The 18,041-nt window shown below is 55.1% G+C and overlaps 1 protein-coding gene across 5 annotated transcripts in view; it reads right to left on the bottom strand.

Moving 5' to 3' along the window:
* Nucleotides 1-3,319: 3,319 nt before the first annotated feature.
* SGSM2 (small G protein signaling modulator 2) overlaps nucleotides 3,320-18,041 on the bottom strand; it is a 39,028-nt gene continuing 24,306 nt past the window's right edge. For 2 of the 5 annotated variants that reach the window (XM_070774302.1, XM_070774299.1), the window contains exons 12-24: nucleotides 17,017-17,151; nucleotides 12,054-12,207; nucleotides 11,190-11,254; nucleotides 10,942-11,087; nucleotides 10,378-10,506; nucleotides 9,966-10,148; nucleotides 7,604-7,981; nucleotides 7,270-7,394; nucleotides 6,776-6,858; nucleotides 6,521-6,630; nucleotides 5,819-5,915; nucleotides 5,128-5,295; nucleotides 3,320-4,912 (exon numbers count right to left, since the gene is read on the bottom strand). In XM_070774302.1, coding sequence (XP_070630403.1) covers nucleotides 4,824-4,912; nucleotides 5,128-5,295; nucleotides 5,819-5,915; nucleotides 6,521-6,630; nucleotides 6,776-6,858; nucleotides 7,270-7,394; nucleotides 7,604-7,981; nucleotides 9,966-10,148; nucleotides 10,378-10,506; nucleotides 10,942-11,087; nucleotides 11,190-11,254; nucleotides 12,054-12,207; nucleotides 17,017-17,151 — 1,862 coding nt within the window. In that variant the 3' untranslated portion in view covers nucleotides 3,320-4,823. Of the gene's footprint in view, nucleotides 4,913-5,127; nucleotides 5,296-5,818; nucleotides 5,916-6,520; nucleotides 6,654-6,775; nucleotides 6,859-7,269; nucleotides 7,395-7,603; nucleotides 7,982-9,965; nucleotides 10,149-10,377; nucleotides 10,507-10,941; nucleotides 11,088-11,189; nucleotides 11,255-12,053; nucleotides 12,208-17,016; nucleotides 17,152-18,041 lie in introns of those variants that run through there. The other 3 variants (XM_070774301.1, XM_070774303.1, XR_011562228.1) reach the window with 3 other exon arrangements.

The raw sequence follows: 18,041 nt of genomic DNA, 5'->3' as shown, positions 1-18,041 counted from the left end.
TTTTATATATAGAATTTGTATCTGCTAATCCCAAACTAGTCTGTCCATCCCCTGTGCCCTTTCCCCTTTGGTAACTTAGTTTGGTGTCTGTGTCTGTGAGTCTGTCTTGGTTTTGCACATAAGTTCATTTGTATAGTATTTTAAGTTCCGTGTATAAGTGGTAGCATATGTTATTCATCTTTCTCTGACTTCAATTAGTATGATAATCTCTAGGTAAATGCATGCTGCTGCAAACGGCATTATTCTCTATGGCTGAGTAGTACATCGTGTGTGTGCACCACATCTTCTTTATCCACTCATCTGCTGATGGACCTTTAGGTTGCTTCCATGTCTTGCCTGTTGTGAATAGTGCTGCTGGGAACATAGGGGTGCCTGTATCTTTTCAATTAGAGGTTTTTCTGGATATGTGCCCAGAAGTGAGATTGCTGGATCATATGGCAACTCCACTTTTATCCAGAATCTGGATACTGTTTTACTCAGTGGCAGCACTATGAAGAACTATGATTACATTCCCACCAACAGTGTAGGAGGGTTCCCCTTTCTCCATACCCTCTCCAGCATATTATTTGTAGACTTTTTTTTTTAAATTATTTTTCTGGCTGTGCTTCACTGCTACGTGCAGGCTTTGTCTAGTTGCAGAGAGCAAGGGCTGCTCTACGTTGCAGTGTTCTGTAGTTGGTACTCGTGGGCTTAGTTGCTCCTCAGGATGTGGGATCTTCCCAGACCAGGAAATGAGCCCATGTCCCCTGAATTGGCAAGTGGATTCTTAACTACTGGACCACCAGGGAAGTCCTATTTGTAGACTTTTTAATGATGACCATTCTGCCCAGTATGAGGCCTCACTGCAGTTTTGATTAGCTTTTCTTTGATAATTAATGATGTTAAGTATCTTTTCATGTGCCTATTGGCCATCATCTGTATGTCTCCTTGGAGAAATGTCTATTTAGGTCTTTTGCCCCTTTTTCAATTGGGTTGGCTTTTTTTGTTTTTTCACTTATGTGATCTGTTTGTATATTTTGGAGATTAAGCTCTTACTCGTTGCATCATTTGCATATATTTTCCTTTTTTTATAGTTTCCTTTGCTGTATAAAAGCTTATAAGTTTGATTGAGTCCTATTTGTTGATTTTGCTTTTATTTCTATTGCCTTGGGAGACTGACCTAAGAAAACATTGGTATGATTTGTGTCAGAGAATATTTTGCTTATGGTCTCTTATTGGAGTTTTATGGTGTCATGTTTTATATTTAAGTCTTTAAGCCATCTGGAGTTTATTTTTGTGTAAAGTGTAAGGGAGTGTTCTAACTTCTTTGATTCACATGCGCTGTCTTGCTTTCCCAAAACCACTTGCTGAAGAAACTGTCTTTTCTCCATTCGCTTGCCTCCTTTATTGAAGATTAATTGACCATAGGTGTGTGGGTTTATTTCTGGGTTCTCTGTTCTGTTCCATTTATCTAGATATCTGTTTTTGTGCCAATACCAGGCTATTTTGATTTATTGTAGCTTTGTAGTCTGACGTCTGTAGTCTGAAATCTGGGAGGGCAATGCCTCCAGCTCTGTTCTTGTTTTCTCATTGCTGTGGCAATGCTGGAATTGCTTTGGCAATTCTGGGTTATGGATCCATATAAATTTTAGGATTATTTATCCTAGTTCTGTGAAAAATGTCCTGGGACACTTGATAGCGAGTCCCATTAAACCTATAGATTGCTTTGGCTAGTATGGCCATTTCAACAATATTAATTCTTCCAATCCAAGAACGTGGGGTATCTTTCCGTTTCTTTGACTCATCTTCAGTTTCCTTTATCAATGTTTTGTAGTTCTCAGCATATAAGTCTTCCACCTCCTTGGTAAGATTTATTCCTAGGTTTTTTTTTTTTTTTTGGATGCAATTTTAAAAGGATTTTTTTTTCCCCTGGTATTTCATTGTTAGTGTAAAGAAATGCAACAGCTTTCTGTATGTTAATCTTGTGCTCTGCAACCCTGCTGAAGGTATCAGGAATTTTTGTGTGGAGTCTTTAGGATTCTCTTTATATAGTTACCATGTTATCTGCATATAATGACAATTTTACCTCTTCCTTTCCAATGTGGATGTGTTTTAAATTTCTTCTGATTGCTGTGGCCAGGACTTCCAATACTCTGTTGAATAGAACAGGTGAGAGTGGGCATCCTTTTTCCAGATTTTAGAGGGAAAGCTTTAGCTTTTCACCATTGAGAATTATGTTTGCTATTGCTTAGTCAAAAATAGCTTTTATTATGTTGAGATATATTCCCTCTATGGGCTTCCCTGGTGGCTCAACTGGTAAAGAATCTGCCTGCAATGCAGGAGACCCCAGTTTGATTCCTGGGTCGGAGAACATCCGCTGGAGAAGGCATAGGCTACCCACTCCAGTATTCTTGCTTGGAGAATCCCTATGGATGGAGGAGCCTGGCAGGCTGCAGTCCATGGGGTCACAAAGAGTCGGACGCGACTGAGTGAGTATGGCACATACATTCCCTCTATACCCACGTTGGCAAGAGTGTTTACCTGAATAGATGTTATAGCAGGGGGGACTCTGATCACTCCAGGCTACACGGTCAGCTTGGCAGTGGGGAATGGTCCCCTTGAGGAGCTTATTTATAAGGTCCTGGTCCCAGAGTTACTGGTGTCAGCTTGTTTCTTTACCTGGACGATGCTGAGTGATTTGACAGCAGGCCCTAGTCCCCAGAAAGCTAGTGTCCTCTACACCAGACGACGTGCTGGTGACTGCAGCCCTCATCTGGAACTATGGGTGATGGGCTGGCCCCTGAGGTGGGGGCAGGCAGACAGGAACCTGCTGTTTAGCCCAGCTCTTTCCATCCATCACTGCGTATGGCGTCTCCCGCCACTACTTTCCTCCCCACTCTCGCCTGAAGCGGGCATCTGGAAGACAGTGCTCAGTGGGCAGGAGGAGCCAAGGCCAGAGGGGCAGGGTCCTTTCCCACTGGCTAGAGGGGCTGGGAAGTCTTGTAGTTGAGCTCCAGCTCAACTGTAGCCAGTCAGGAGGGCGGGCAGGGACCCACATGCATCCAGAGGCTGGAGAGGCCATTGGTCAGGACTGCTGGCTCTGGGGTGAAGGTTCCCCCAAGGGTTCTCTCCAGGTACTTAAGAGTCTGGCTCTCACCTTCAACCATTCCACCACCAGCGTCCTTCACTTCTGGAAATCTTGGTTCTCCTTTTTTTCACCATCCTGGCCTTGTGGAGCAGGTCCTCTTTACCGTTCAGTCGTGGAGCTTACAGAATTCCCCAGCGCACACAGTCACTGACTGTCCAGTGCCAGCCCACAAATAGCCACCAGAGCCTCAAGCATTGCCAAATGCTGTGTTTATTGGTCTGTTACACTGAAGAGTATAGTTTCTGAGCCAAAAAACATACACACTCTGCTCCTCACAAAACCAGAGTCACTAAGGCAGGCACACAAAGGCCACCATGCTTGGTGGAGGCCAAGGACTCACGGACGATGGATGGGCAATGGGGCAGGCTGCCCCTAAACAGGCTGTGCAGTGCCCGGGGCTGGGGTGACTGTGTGGGATGCAGAGGGGTTGCTGGGCTCTTTCCCATGTTTCTCAAACACAGGAAGTCGCCAGACCTCAGTGATCGCTGGGCAGGCCCAGCCCCTGTGGCAGAGCAGCCTCCTGGCCCCAGAACAAGGACCATCCTGCATGTACTGACGAGGCGGGGCAGTGGGGACAACGGAGCAAGCGGTATGACTAGGCCTGTCTGGGGTCAGGAGCTGGGGCCCCCCTAGAACCTCTGTGAATGAGGCTCCAAGGGGGTTCCTGGGTCTCTAGCATCCTGAGAAGCATGTGGAAGGAAGAACGAGCCTTGCTTCTCGCCAAGAGCAGGCTGGGGAGATCCAAGCACCCTCCCCTCCGCCTCAGGGACTCAGCAGATGCCGGGGACAGATGGCTGCCTGGGGCTCCAGAGCCCGTTCCTGAGAGGAGGCCGTGAAAGGACCACCTCCTTAAAAGAATCACCCTGCGGTTCCTGTGCAGGTGCTTCTGCCACATTCTAGGTGGTTCTCCTGGCGAAAGCATCACTCACACAGTCTTCAGGAACGCATCTAACTCACGAAGCAGGAGCAGGGTGCTGAGTGACACCGTACAGATACACATGGGTGCCCTGTACAGGCTAATGGTGTGGGGGGTGATGGTGCACGCGGTCACCTCGAGTGGCCAAAGGCAGTGGCAGTGCTGCTAAGGTGGGTTGTTCCCACCAGGGCCCATGTTGGTGGGCTGTCCCGCAGTCTTGGGGGAGGGCCTGGGATGCAGCCCAGGACACTCCTGCATCCAGGACACACACCCAAACTGGCAGCTGTTCTGCCTGCCCCTGTTGGGGCCGGTGTGTGCACAGGCACTGGGCCTGCGGAGGGACACTCAGAAGAGATACAGCCCAGGGTCCCCTCAACCCACCCAGCTGGGGCCCGGGCAACCACAGCCCTCCTAACTCTACAGGGCCCCAGCGAGGCCACGGGGAGCTGTCCAGGCTCAGGACGCCAGTGGCAGTGGGGCTGTCCCCAGGTATTTGGGAGGGGAGTAGAGTAGGTGTCCCCCAAGGCAGTCAGTCCCTGAGGCTGACCCCTCCCTTCCCAGCCCTGACCTCAGGGCCTTCTGGCCCCTGCATCACCCTGCGGGGCCGGCACTGCCCGGAGTCGGATCCCAGGCTCACAAGCACTTTGTTAGAACACAGTGGGGCAGGTGCGGGGCCTGGGGGCCGGGGCAGTCTTGGCTGCACCGCCCCTGCACCTCGCTGTGTGGGGCCCCTGCCCGGGAGCCCAGGCTCTGGCGGGCGGCTGCCTCCTGGCCGCGGCCTCACTTGTTCTCTATGAGCGTCTGCACCTTGTGGACTAGGTCCCGGGCAATCCTCAGGATCTCCTGGGCGTCATGATGCTCAGCCCGCTCTGGGAAAGACACGGATAGCTGAAGGTGGGTGGGGGCTGCAGTATGGGAGGAGCCCGGGGTCCGCCCACCCGGCTGTATTTCCATCAGGACTCCTGACATTCCCTTATGGGCCAGGCCAGTATTCCTAAGACACCCCTTACCCTGCCCAGGCCAGGAGTGGAAGCCCCACTCAACAGCTCTGCTGGGGCAGCCGGCACCGCCGAGTGTCTCCTACCGTTGAAGAATTTGATGATGTCGGTGAAGTCCATGTTGTTGTCGCGGATTATCTCTCGGTAGGCCTCCACCAGGGCCAGGGCGATGAACAGGACAAAGTGCTCCGAGGAGATGTGCCGGGCTGCCCAGATCACCTCCCACACAGCGAACACATCCTCGTATGGCAGCTCTGGGGATGGCAAGGGGGCTGAGATGGCCTGGCCGCCACGGGTCGCCTCGTGCCAAGACAGAGCTCCAGGGCCCTGGTCCTGGGATCGGTCCACCGTGGGAACCGGTGAAGAGGGCGGCTTCCAAGCAAGGCCCCGCCCTTCCTCTTATAGGTACAGCGCGCTACCCAATCGCGCCACTGGAGCTGGGTAAGCCCCGCCCTCCTCCGTGTAGTTCCTGTACCCTGGTCTTCCGCGGAGGCCACGTCACACTAGAGTAGCTCTACTTCTATAGGCCTTGGTGCTCAGGAAGACTTGGTTTGAAAACAGTTCTGAAAACCATTGCCTTTGGGTGATTTTCAACCCCAGCTGCACTGTGGATTGACCTAATGGCTTTTAAAGTCTCCACACTTAGTTAAGTCTGGGGCTAGCTGAGGCCCAACGCTCCTCGGAGCGGTTCTACACTGCAGTGTGGGTTGAGAACTAGTGATTCTGGGGATGTCCCACTGCCCCGACCCCAGGCCCGCCCTCCAGCCCGCCTCTCACCTCTCTTAAAATCTAGCAGGAACCACCGGTAACAGAAGTAGAAGTGGGTGTAGTCTCCATTCTGATGCATGAGTTCAAACAGCTCTGAGTCCAGGATCTGGTTTAAATGGAGAAAGGGCGCTGGACTGAATGGGTGTGGGCGCTTTCCCCAGTGCCCTGTCCGCCTGACCCCCAGGGCCCTCGGGTGCCCCCCTGGGAGCTGCATCTGCCCCTCCTGTCTCCCTCCCAGGGCAGGGCTGCACCCTGCGGCTCCACCCATCTCTCTGGGATGTCCTCTCTGGAATGATGCCATTTTCTGGGTGATTTCATCATTGACCACACTACTGGCCAGAACGTTCACAAGTATAAGCATTCATACGCCAACATTCCTCTTCGACTGATAAGGTTGAAAATGATGGGGTTTGGGGTTTTTATTTTTACTTAATTTTTAGTTCTACAATCCATCTCCCTCCACCCTCATGCATGGCATGCTCAATCATGTAACCCCATGGACTGCAGCCCTCCAGGCTCCTCTGTCCATGGACTTTTCCAGGCAAGAATACTGGAGTGGGTTGCCATTTTCTTCTCTTGGTTTTTATTTTTTAATGAAAGAAACTAAGCTTATACATAAAACACATTTTGGGAGCGCTCCCCAGCCTCCCGTGGATAATGAACAAGCCCAGCACTGTCCCATCACTTGCCCCCGCTCGCTGCAGACCTCACCTGGATAAGGGAGCGCATGTTAGCAAAGTGGGCGTCCATGGCACCCCCATTGGGGAAGTTCTGGCTCATCCTCTTCATGAGGTGGCTGAAACAGCTGTAGGCCAGCTGGTCTGTGGGGGAGGTGGGCGTGAGGCTGGCAGGGAAGGGGGCAGAGCTGGCTCACGTCCCTCCCCCCACTTCATGCAGACCATGCCATCCCCTGTTCCTTTCCCCACTTGGATTGGCCCAGGCCCAATTCCACTACCCCCTCCTCACCATTGTCCAGGACGACCAGGAGAGGTGCCAGCAGGTCGCACATGCCCTGCACGTAGCCCACGTCCAGATGCTCCCACACGTAGCTGAAACACCGGGGAGTCTCTGTGGCTATGCACTGTCCTCCCCTCCCCTCGGGGACTCCTGGGGAGACGACTGCTAGACCAGTCGGCTACCCAGAGGTCAGCCTTTCCTCCACCCTGAAGCCCTGGAGTGCTATACTGAACCATCCATAGCCACGGTTCTCAAGGCGCTCGGGTAGAAATGGACAAGCCATCACCACCCCCAACGTGCTGGCGGGGACCAGCTGAGGCTTCCTGGAGAAGCATGGCTAAAGCTGAGATCTGAAAGGCCTCAAGAATGACAGGACAGGGGACACACAGACATAGGGAGCCGGTGATGAGACAGGGACAGGGCAGGGGAGCAGGGCGCTGCCGGACCTAATGTTGCATGGAGCAGGGTCCCCGCCTCCCGCCCAGCCCAGCCCCCAGTGGCACCTGCACATGACGTCTCGGAGCCGCTCGAGGTTGGGGGGTGTGAAGTACCAGTAGTTGCGGTCACATCGCTGCACGTCCTTGTCTATGCGATGCAGGTTTAAGGCCACGGTGTCCAGTAATTCTATCTGGAAGAGTGGAGGGCCCTCAGGGGTGAGTCAGGGGCCAGAGGTGATGCCCGAATAAAGGAACACAGCGAAAGCAGGGAGCCAAGGGCCTCGGAGCACTGAGTCCTGTGGGCCTGCTGAGGGAGGGGCTCGGTGCCCACCTCCAGGACAGTCCAGGCCATCCCACCATCCGCCCCAGGGTCCCCAATGCCTGGGGAACGAGCACATACAGTGTAGGCAGCAGCGCACATGGCCGCGAGCTCCTCCCCGGCCTCCAGCTCGCCAGCCGGCAAGGCCTTCTCCTGGCCAGGTTCTTGGGGCTCGGAGACCTGGGCTTTGGGGTCCATTCCAGCGGAGCCTTCCTCCCCAGCACCGTCCTCCTCTTCAAAGCCCATCTGGCCCTCGTCTATACTCGACTGGATGCCCGAGGTCACGGAGTAGTTGCGGGAGGAAGGCAGGCCCGAGTCTGGAGAGTCGAACTCCACTGACTGCTGCTCCACCATGGCTGTGCCCGTGGGCCCGGCCTCCGCCCCTGGCTCAGCCTCTGGTCTGGGGTCTTCGGGGCCCAGGGGCCTTGGAGGCTCCAGGTCATCCACAGAGACGAACACCTGTTGGAGAGGGGGGCGTGAAGACAGCGGGGCTCACGCCTGCCCTCCAGCACCCCCCTCAGCTCAGCCTCTCTTCCAGGGTCAGAACCAAGAGGGACACAGAATTCTCCTCACATCCCTACTCCCACCCTATGGCTCCCCAGCACAGCCTCCCCAGGGGGGTGCCAAGCAACCCCCCAACCCAGCCAACCAGGCTCTGGGAAAACATGAAAATGCCGTCTCCAACCCCATCTGGCCTCACGTTGGTGAGAAAAAGTGGGAAGGGAAGAAGGGGGACGGAGGCCTGGGCACTCGATGGCCAGTGTGAGTAAGTGACCCTCTACAAACACAGACGTCGTGGGCTGCCTTGGGTTGGGACAGCTTCCACAGTGTCGTGGTGTGGCCTCTGGGGCACACAGCTTGTTTTCAGGACTGAGCGTGCAGTAGTAGAAAGTGAAAGTGAAGTTGCTCAGTCGTGTCTGACTCTTTGCTACCCCATGGACTGTAGCCCACCAGGCTCCTCTGTCCATGGGATTTTCCAGGCAAGAATGCTGGAGTGGGTTGCCATTGCCTTCTCTAGGGGATCTTGCCAACCCAGGGATTGAACCCAGGTCTTCTGCATTGCAGGCAGATGCTTTAACCTCTGCACCACCAGGGAAGCAGTAGTAGAACAAGGCAGGAAACCTCTCTAGCAAGTACCTCATCAGTTAGATTAGCTGAGGATAAGCTGAGGAGAAGGAAGAAGGAAAAAAGAAACACGTTCTACTGATTGGGAATGGTCCACACACTCCCACAGACAAGTCACAAGGAAAAGAAGAGACATATATGGACGGTTTTGTCTCATTTTTCTATTTGGACTATGGAGGGAAGGGATGCTTAAAAGGAGTTTTCACTTTGGGCAAGAAGCACGAAGTGCTGCTGGGTTAGTGCCTTCGAGAAAGGCTGCTTGTGTCCACAAGCTAAGCAGCTGGGGCCCTGGTTCAGACTCAGGGTTTAACAAAACCCAAAGCAGACAGAGAATCTGTTCACAAACATGGGATTCAGAACAAAGACCATGGAAAGGAGAGGATGACTTGGCAGTTATATTTCTTTTTAAGTCTTGCTCCAACTTGAGTTTTTGGTTAATAGGAGTTAAGGAACAAGAATATACATTATCTAAAGAGGCAGTCTTAAAGAAAAAAAAAATAGTTAATAAAAGAATGTCCTGATAACTGAAACTTTGCAGTTCTAGTTGGGCCTAGCAGCCATAGACTGGGATTTGATGTTCATCTAAAAGTCAAGGGGGATGTGGGAAGAACCACACAGGCTCTGAACTGGCTTCTCATGGCCAACTCTATGAGATGGGACTGCTCCAAGTGCACACCCACCCCCAGCCTCAGCTCTAGGAGAAGCCTCTACAATCAGAGGAGCTGAGACGGGGCACCAAGCCCCAGAGATGGGAGGAGAAGTCACTCATCCTGTCACTAGCGGACTTAGGACTGGAACCCAGGGAAGCCCACTCCTAGCCTTGAGGTCTCTCTACAAAGAGGGAAAAGTGTTGAAGCATTAGTCGCTCAGTCATGTCTGACTCTTTGCGACCCCATGGACTGCAGCCTGCCAGGCTCCTCTGTCCATGGAATTCTCCAGGCAAGAATACTGGAGTGGGTTGCCATTTCCTTCTCCAAGGGATCACACCTGCGTCTCCTGGATTGCAAACAGATTCTTCACTGTCTGAGCCACCAGGGAAGCTCCAGAGAAGGAGGGCCTCCCTAATTCCCCATAAATCCACCCTCCTCTGCTAGTCTCTTAGGACACAACACAGCACGCCATGTCATTTATTCCTGCAACAAGCCAGAGGAGTGGGCAGCAGGGGGACCGTCATCCCATCTTTCAGTGGAAGGAAACGAGACACACGGACACGTGGAGGCGTGCTCCAGGGCCTCGCTGCCCATTAGCATGAGCATCAGAGGTCAGGCCTGCAGTGCTGGCGGCCCCGCCCCCGGCCCCCAGGTCCCGTCGGGCTCACATCATTGCTGATGGTGGAGTCTCGGTGGACGAGGCGCTGAACGTGGCTGTCGATGCTGCTGCCCGAGGAGAACTTGGTGAGTGTGGCCGGGTGAGCCTCCCGCTCCCGCTGCCTCACCACCACCTCGCAGGCCTTCCACTCCGCCAACACCCGCTGGTACCTCGCTGCCACCACTGTGTCCACCTGTGCTCAGACCACAGCGTGACCATTGGGGGGAGGGGCGCACCGGGCCCCCTCGGCAGCCGTCCTCCCGGGACAGCCGGAGACTCGGGCCGGGCCCGGGGTTGAGGATGGCGGGGCTGCTCTGTCCTGTCTCTTTCGGGCTGGGAAGAGACTGAGGTTTCTGAGGTGCCCCCCCTCCCCGGGTTCCCCTGGCCTGGCTCCCTGCCTGTGCCCCCGTCCTCCCCCTCACCTGCTCCATCTCCTTCTTGCTCATGCCAAACTTGTAGTGGCCAAGCAGGAACGGCCAGACATCCTGGCGGATCTCATGTTCCACGCCTCCGTAGTAGACCTGCCGCAGCAGCTCCAGCTCCTTGTAGTTCTGAGGGACCCAGGGAGGCAAGACTGTGTGGGCCAGCCAGGTGACCCCACGCCCTGGAGAGCCGGGGCCAGGGATGGTTCGGATGGCTCTGGGACCATCACATCCTGGCACTGCACCCCCCAGGCTAGAGCTGGACGAAGATCTACTTCAACCCCTCCAGGGCAGGAAAGGAGCCTGGAGGGATTTGCAGAGGCTCTCCCCAGGGCAGTGGAGTCATATGGAAGCAGAGAGGACTCCCTGTCTGATCTCTTTCCTGTGGAGACCACAGGCCTGGTTGTTCGAGACTCCCCGTGACCCCCGTACTCCAAGGCTATCCGTCCTGGCCTGTCCCCTCTGAGCCTGCACCACGTTTCACCGAACACAGAGCACGGTGGTCGGCTCTCACTGCGGCCTCCCGCCCAGCCACCCCAGAGCCTGGTAGCCCAGAGCGCGCACCTTTTCGTCCTTCTGATACTTGCTCCACACGTCCTTGGTGAGGCCCCCCGAGGCCCCTGGGGGCCGGGCGGGCGGGACGATGTTGTGATGCACCAGCGCTGACAGGTGGGTGCGCACCGTGGACAGGTGGCGGCAGTAGGCCAGCCCTGAGGGGGAAGCGGGGGAGCCAGGAGGCCGTGACCCTGCGTCCCGGTGCCCGCCCCCGCCCCCACCCCCGCCCCGGCGGCCCCACCTCACCCCACACTCACAGCCGTAGAAGGCCCGGGACACGATCTGCCTCTTCATGCTCTCACACAGCAGCCTGAGGGGCAACCTGTGGGATCAGCCTGACTCAGGGCTGCTCCTCTGGCGGGACGAGTGAGAAGGGAGGATCTTCGGGCTCAGGGGGCAGGTGAGGGGCTCGGGTGGTGCAGGGAGCAGGATCTACAGCCTGGGAACATGTCAAGGGCTCCCTGGCTTTGCCAGCTACTCTGGGTAGAGCTGCTGGGGGCCCAGCCTGGTCCCCAACCACCCCAGGGATCTTGGCCAACTAACTTTGCGTTAGTACATCTTGGTGTCCTCGTGTGAGAATGGAGAGAGCCATCTGAGGGTCAACAGACATAACAGGGTTAGGATGAAGTTACAGGTGAAAATGCAGCTAGTGAAACCATCAAGGGTGGGCACATGGCCCTCTCACAAAGGCCACACACACACTGTTCCTGGTAACAGAGCAAATGCCCAGACACCTGCTGAAGCACCTCAGACGTCAGCATGATGGTGGGATCCAGGTCCACCCTGGGAAGAGGAGCTCCAGATACCGAGCACCCGCCCGGTGCCAGGCACAACTCTGGGCACTCACGTGCATTGTACACCTCATTCAGTGCTCATAGGCACCTTAGGGAACAGCAGGTATTATTGCCATTTCACAGATGAGGACACTGAGGCTCAGAAACATAGGAGCTCAGAGAGACTCAGTGACTTGGCAGAGCCACGTGGGGAACAAAAGTGAGATTAGAACCCAGGTGTATCCAACTCAAGACCACCCCGTGTCAGGCAAGTGACAAGGGCCCAGACCGACACAAGTGACAAGGGCCCAGACCGACACATGCACTCAGACGCGCAGGCCCACTCACCGGTCAGGTACACAGCTGCAGTGGCTGGGGGGCGCATAGGGGGAGCTGCTGGTGGAGCAGGAGAGGCAGGAGGAGCCCTGGCTGCACAGGGGCTGTAGGTGCCAGGCTGGCAGGCTGGGCCCAAAGCCCTGCATCTCGATCATGTCGCCAGCATCTGAGGGCAGGAAGGGAGCCACGGTCAGGGCCTGGCCGGTCTCCTCCCCCAAGCACCCTGCAGCATGCCCACCTCTGTGCCCAGAGCTGCAGCATGAAGTCGCCCTTTGGTGGAAAACCACAGGGGTGGTGCCTGCCTGGCCCAGGGTCCAGAGCCCAGAGATGGAGGTGGTGGAGAGAGAGAGAGGGTGCCTGACTCTTCCCACCTGGACTTTCTGAGCGTGATTCGGTACTTCACTGAGTCATGGATGACTGTGCTATGAGCGATGGGATAGACACTTGTTTTTCTAGAGGGAGGAGAAAGAAAGAGAAGGAACAAGAAAAGCCTGAGCTCTCTGAAATGCTGCCAGCTGGCTGGCCTGCCAGGATTCAGCCTGGTCCTCTTAAGCAAACTCTCGGATTTGCAGGAAGATGCCTGGAACACTGCAATCTCTGAACATTCCCATGCCATGAGTCTCCGCTGATCAAAGTCCCTGAAGGACCTCTGAGCCACCAGTCCTGGTCCACAGACCTCATCCCTCTGAGGGTTCTAGACCTGGTGGCCAGTGGCTGAGGAGGAGCGGTGCACCCTGCCTGGGCAGGTGCCCCTGCTGCCAGCCTAGCAGCGGGCGAGTTCTCCATCCCTGCCCAGCCTGATTGCCCTCGGTTCAGTGGCCTCCTGCAAACACATAGGTGAGCTGGCAGGAAGGGAAAAGCTCCCACACAGTTCCGCCACCCAGAAGAACGTGCTGCAGAAGACAGCTCCTTGGACATGTTTCCGCCACCGCAGACCAAGCCTCCTCAGCCGGCCCAGCTAGTCTGAATCAGAACTCAAGATCTTTGAGAGCTTCAAGGGCCCACGTGGGGCAGGCACTGCTCGTTGAAGGGTGGTGGGGGGGACTCTGGCAGGTCCGGTGAGCCACAAAGATGAAGCAGAGTCATGAGGGCAGAAAGGGAAAGGACCAGGAAAAGACGCCAGCGGGGAGGGAAAGGACCGAGAAGCCTGAAGAAGATAAGGAGAGAGAGAGGGAGAGTGCTGTGTGTGTGTGTGATAAAGAGACTTCATTCAAGCAGTCGTTTCTTTCTGCGCATTACAGCCTGGGTCCTAGGCTGCTGTGAGTCTGGGGCAGACTCCAGCTCTGGGCGTGCTCTGGCAGGCAGGACTAAGCTGACCCCCTCCAGTCCCCTCAGAGGCGGCCCTGTCTGGGCCCCAGGGGCTCTCTTTCCAGATCCATAGCTGGGATTTTTTGATATCTGGCCCTTCAGCTCCACCCGGAGGCAAATTAAGGGAACACTCTGGGTGTGGGGTGGGGGGGGCTGCGGCTCTGGGAGTGAGGGGTGCAAGCCATGCTAGATTCTGGGAAGAAGGAGGAGGGGACAAATGCAGGTGGGATGGGGCAGGAGCCCAGATCAGGCCCCTGCAGCAGGCAGGCAGGAGAGAGGCCCGTGGTGGGGGGAGGCAGGGGAGGGGTGGCAGAGGGCCCAGCCAGGTAGGCAGCAGCAGGTGGGCAGGCGGGGTGTGGGGGTGTGCCAGGTATAGAGAGTGGGCACACAGGAAAACGAGCTCATGCCCAGAAAGCAGGGCCCAACCAAGGCAAGTGTCCTGGGTCAATGCTCTTCACCTTAATTCTCCAGGAAGGAGCTGAGCCAGCCAGCATTGAACACTGCATCTCTGAATTAACCCAGTGCAGACAGCCGGAGCTCTGGAGTGACTGGGCAAGGGGCAGCAGGCTAGACGGGGAGGGTCTGCTGGGCCAGCTTTGACTCTGACTCTCTCCTCTGAGCATGAGGAAAGTTTGAAGCGAAACAATTAGGGTGGTCGAACCCCACAGCCCCTAAGATTCCGAGTGAAAGGTGCCTGGCCTGGAGCAGAATTAGAGTGAACAGCATCTCTGCTCGGTGGGGAGGCAGCCAGGGGAGGAGGGGGGGAGGGAGGGAGGGGGAGGGAGGGGAGGGTCTGGACCCCCGCCACTTGATTCACATGCACAAGTCAAGCATGTCGCAGGCCTGGAAAGCAACGGCTAGCAGAACGGACTCAACAGTGTTGTCATTATGGACTGGAGTGGAGGTGGGGCTCCCATACCATCGCCCCAGCCACCTGACGACACTGCTCACACACCTCCTCCCCTTTCTCAAGGGCTGGAGCCAGGGGCTGTACGCTGGGTTGGCTTGACCCTGAGTCCCCCAAGAGTATGCTCAGACAAGCCCCCTTGCCCCTGCACCCTCTGAGTTTCTCTGACCTTGGGGGGCCTCAGTTCTCAGAGCATCCAGGGATGGCTTCCTCAGCTCCACAACCACCAAACAGGGGCTCTACTGGGACACCCCCAGCCTTCAGCCTGACTACCGTTTGTGGGGTGGGAAGGGGCTCCCCGACTCTCCTCACTTAGCCTTCCCACACTGCTCCAAGTCAGCTAACCTGGAAATGAGCATCAGCACCAAGCACAGGTCTGCAAGGAAAGTCCAAGTGGCAGGCCAAGTGCAGGCGACCAACGTGGGGAGTGAGGGTCCCCCAGTTCCTACCAGCTGGCCTGGGGGGGGGTCCCACTGGAGGGCTGGCAGAGGGGGCAGGCGCAAGGGCAGGGACATGGTGGGTAAGGGGGCAGCCGGGGGCTGGGCTGAGGGTGTACCAGGCGTGTTCTAGGCTATGGACTGGGTTTCCCGTTACAGGCGTGGCGGTCAAGCTCAGGAACTGGATTCTTTGGTAGAATTTTGTATAAGGAGAGTGTCGCATATTCCTGAATACCCCTGTGAAAGTGGAAGTGAAAGTCGCTCAGTCATGTCCGACTCTTTGCGACCCCATGGACTAAACAGTCCATGGAATTCTCTTGGCCAGAACACTGGAGTTGGTAGCCTTTCCCTTCTCCAGGAGATCTTCCCAACTCAGGTACTGAACTCAGGTCTCTCACATTGTGGGTGGATTCTTTACCAGCTGAGCCACAAGGGAAAGCCCAAGAATACTGGTGTGGGTAGCCTATCCCTTTTCCAGCGGATCTTCCTGACCCAGGAATTGAACCGGTGTCTCCTGCATTGCAGGCGGATTCTTTACCAACTGAGCTATGAGGGAAGCCTCACATTCTCTGTATAGGGGCAGGGAAAGGGGAGAAGGAATTACTCTGTGGCTGGGGGGCGAGATAAATTAGGAGTTTGGGATTAACATATAAATATATTACTATCGGTAAGATAGATAAACAAGGACCTACAGTATAGGACAGGGGACTACAGTCGGTATTACAATAACCGACGATGAAAACTAATCTGAAAGAGAATAGATACATCTATAAAACTGAATCCCTTTGCTGTGTACCTGAAAGTAACACAACTTTGTAAATCGTTTAAAAAATAAAAACAAATAAAAAGAATGGTAGGGAATTGTTCAAGTGCATACAGGGAGGCATAAACAAACAGGAAGATACTTTTGTAACAGTCTGCCTCACAAACGCTGTGTGTATGTGTGTGTACATTTCATGGAGATCCACTGACCTCGAAGCTCTGGCTCTGCTGTCTGCAGGTGAATGTGACCATGAGGAGCCATCAAGCCCCCTGCAGCGGGGCAACAGAAGCAAAGCGTTCCGCATCTGCATTAAGGTCTGATGGAACAGAGACCAGCTGACTTTCATCCTGGACAATGGATGGTGTCAAGCTTCTTTTCCTACTTGTTGTATAAACCCCACCCTCATCTCCTAAAATGTTGGGGATTATATATTTAATTGGTCATTCTTAGAGAACAGAAAGGGCTTCCCAAGCGGAGCTAGTGGTAAAGAACTTGCCTGCCAATGAAGGAGACATGAGTCTCGGGTTCAATCCCTGAGTCTGGAAGATCCCTTGGAGGAGGGCATGGCAACCCACTCTAGTGTTCTTGCCTGGGGAATCCCCATGGAGAGAGGAGCCTGGCGGGCTATGGTCGGACATGACTGAAGTGACTTAGCACACGTGTGGAGTATAGAAAAGAGATAGAGATGAAGATTTTTCCACTAGCTCCTATATGGACACAATATATATTTTTAATGAAAAAAAAGAAGAAAGAAGTGAATCTGTGGCATGGGAATGCTTCCCCTCAGATCTGAGAGAGGGGGCCTCAGCCCTTCAGAACCAGTCTTACGTGACCTGGGCCTCACTGGTCCCCTGGCCAGTGCCTCTCCACCAGTCAAGCTCTGCCCCAAGAGGACTGGTGACCAGAGAAGCTGTGGGCACTGTCCTGTCATTTCCAGTAAAGGGGTCTTTGTAACCCTGGACTCAGGTCCCTGAGGGCGGGAACACAGCTGTCTGCTATCTCTGACACAGATATTTCTAGATTTCATGCTAAAGTGCTAGCCGGGTCAACTGAGCTCTGGGTCTCTCTCCATGGTGGCCCCAACCCCTCCCCTGACCACAGGTGACTCCTGTCCCCATGAGCTGTCCCGCTCCTAGCCCTGCCGAGGAGGGGCCTGCTCTTCTGTTCTGTTTACGTCTTTCCAGACAGTGGGAGAGAGAGAAAGACACTGTCTTGGGTTTATCAGCATGATCCACCCCCGGAGGAACAGGGCTCAGAGAGCCATTCATTCCCAGGAGGGAACCAGATAATCAGACTTCCTACCAGGGAATCTCTAATCTCTTCCCTCTCGGGTGGGAAGCCTCCCCTCACAGGTTCGATGGGGAACCCAGAACCGGCTGCCCTTGGTCCTGTCCCTCTGGCTGGCGCCTCCTTCCACCCTCCCTGATCTGCATCCTGGGTGCAAGTCCTGTAATGCCAACACTGCCATCTGAGCCCCTGCGGTGGGTGGCACGTGGGCCCAGGGGATTGGGGCAGGGCGGGAGGAAGGGGTGGATCAGGGAGACAGGGAGGGATAAAAACCTTTCATCGGATTGGGAGCTGTGAGGTTCCGCGAGCAGATCATTGAGAGCATCGCGTGTAGTTTATCCTCCTCTTCCTCATCATCGTCCACCGAGGCCGCGCGGCTGGCCGCTAGGTGGTGGTAGTTAATAGTGACTGCTCAAAGAGAACAGCAGAGACGCAGAGGCGTGAGGACCCTGGTCCCAGGGCAGGAGGGTCCGGACTCCCTCCTTACAGAGTCTGGGGTCACCTTGAGCCTGCAGGGTGTGGAAGAGGGGACTGGAGAGCTTTTTGATGAGTTACTGGGGAAACGATGGAAGAAAGTGAGGGCTGGGAGGCAGCTACAGAGCTCACTCTTGAAGGATGCCCTCTCTAGGAAGAAAAGAAGAGAGAATTGATGGGGGTGGTCAGGGTAGTGAAAGATAGGGGCTCCCCAGCCCTGCACAGCTGAGGCCGGGCATGACTGTTGGCAGATGGATCCCCGTCATTCTTCGGCTCGTGTCATAGACACGCTGAACCACATCTGAACGTCACCCTAACATCCCCCTCTTCAGATTGAAAATCCAACCTTCCCAGGCCTTTCCGGAGCTGCTCTAGAAGAGCCTGAGTCATGAGTCACCCCACTGGGCTTCTTTTCCTTGAGGTGACCGCAACTGGGAAATGACAAGACTTGAAGAGGGCAAGTGGAAGCTGCAACAGCTGAGCTGAGCAAGAGCCCGAGATTAAGTGCCAGGTCGGCAAACACGGCTGGCCAAAACTGTGTCTCTTCCTTGGCAGGCACACCTGGGAGGGGAGGGGCCCCACACCTCCTGCCCTCCATGCTGGTCAGGACCTCACACTGTGGCTGAATGTTTGCAGTCTGCACAGTCTGTCCACTAATACAGAGACCACTGGTCAACAACTTGTTGGCATGAGTTAGTGCGTCTTGGGAGCAGGTGGTCTGGCTGGCAAATACATGCTCTGGGCTGGCACATTCTCTGACCTTACCCCCAGGTTCAGCAAGTCTGGCCGGGAGAAACCCGTGGGCAGTGCCCGGTGCTCATGTG

This window comes from Bos indicus, chromosome 19 (assembly GCF_029378745.1).
Source record: "Bos indicus isolate NIAB-ARS_2022 breed Sahiwal x Tharparkar chromosome 19, NIAB-ARS_B.indTharparkar_mat_pri_1.0, whole genome shotgun sequence".
NCBI classification, from domain to species: Eukaryota; Metazoa; Chordata; class Mammalia; order Artiodactyla; family Bovidae; genus Bos; species Bos indicus.
The sequence above is the reverse complement of the archived record's forward strand: the minus strand, read 5'-3'. Positions and strand labels throughout refer to the sequence as shown.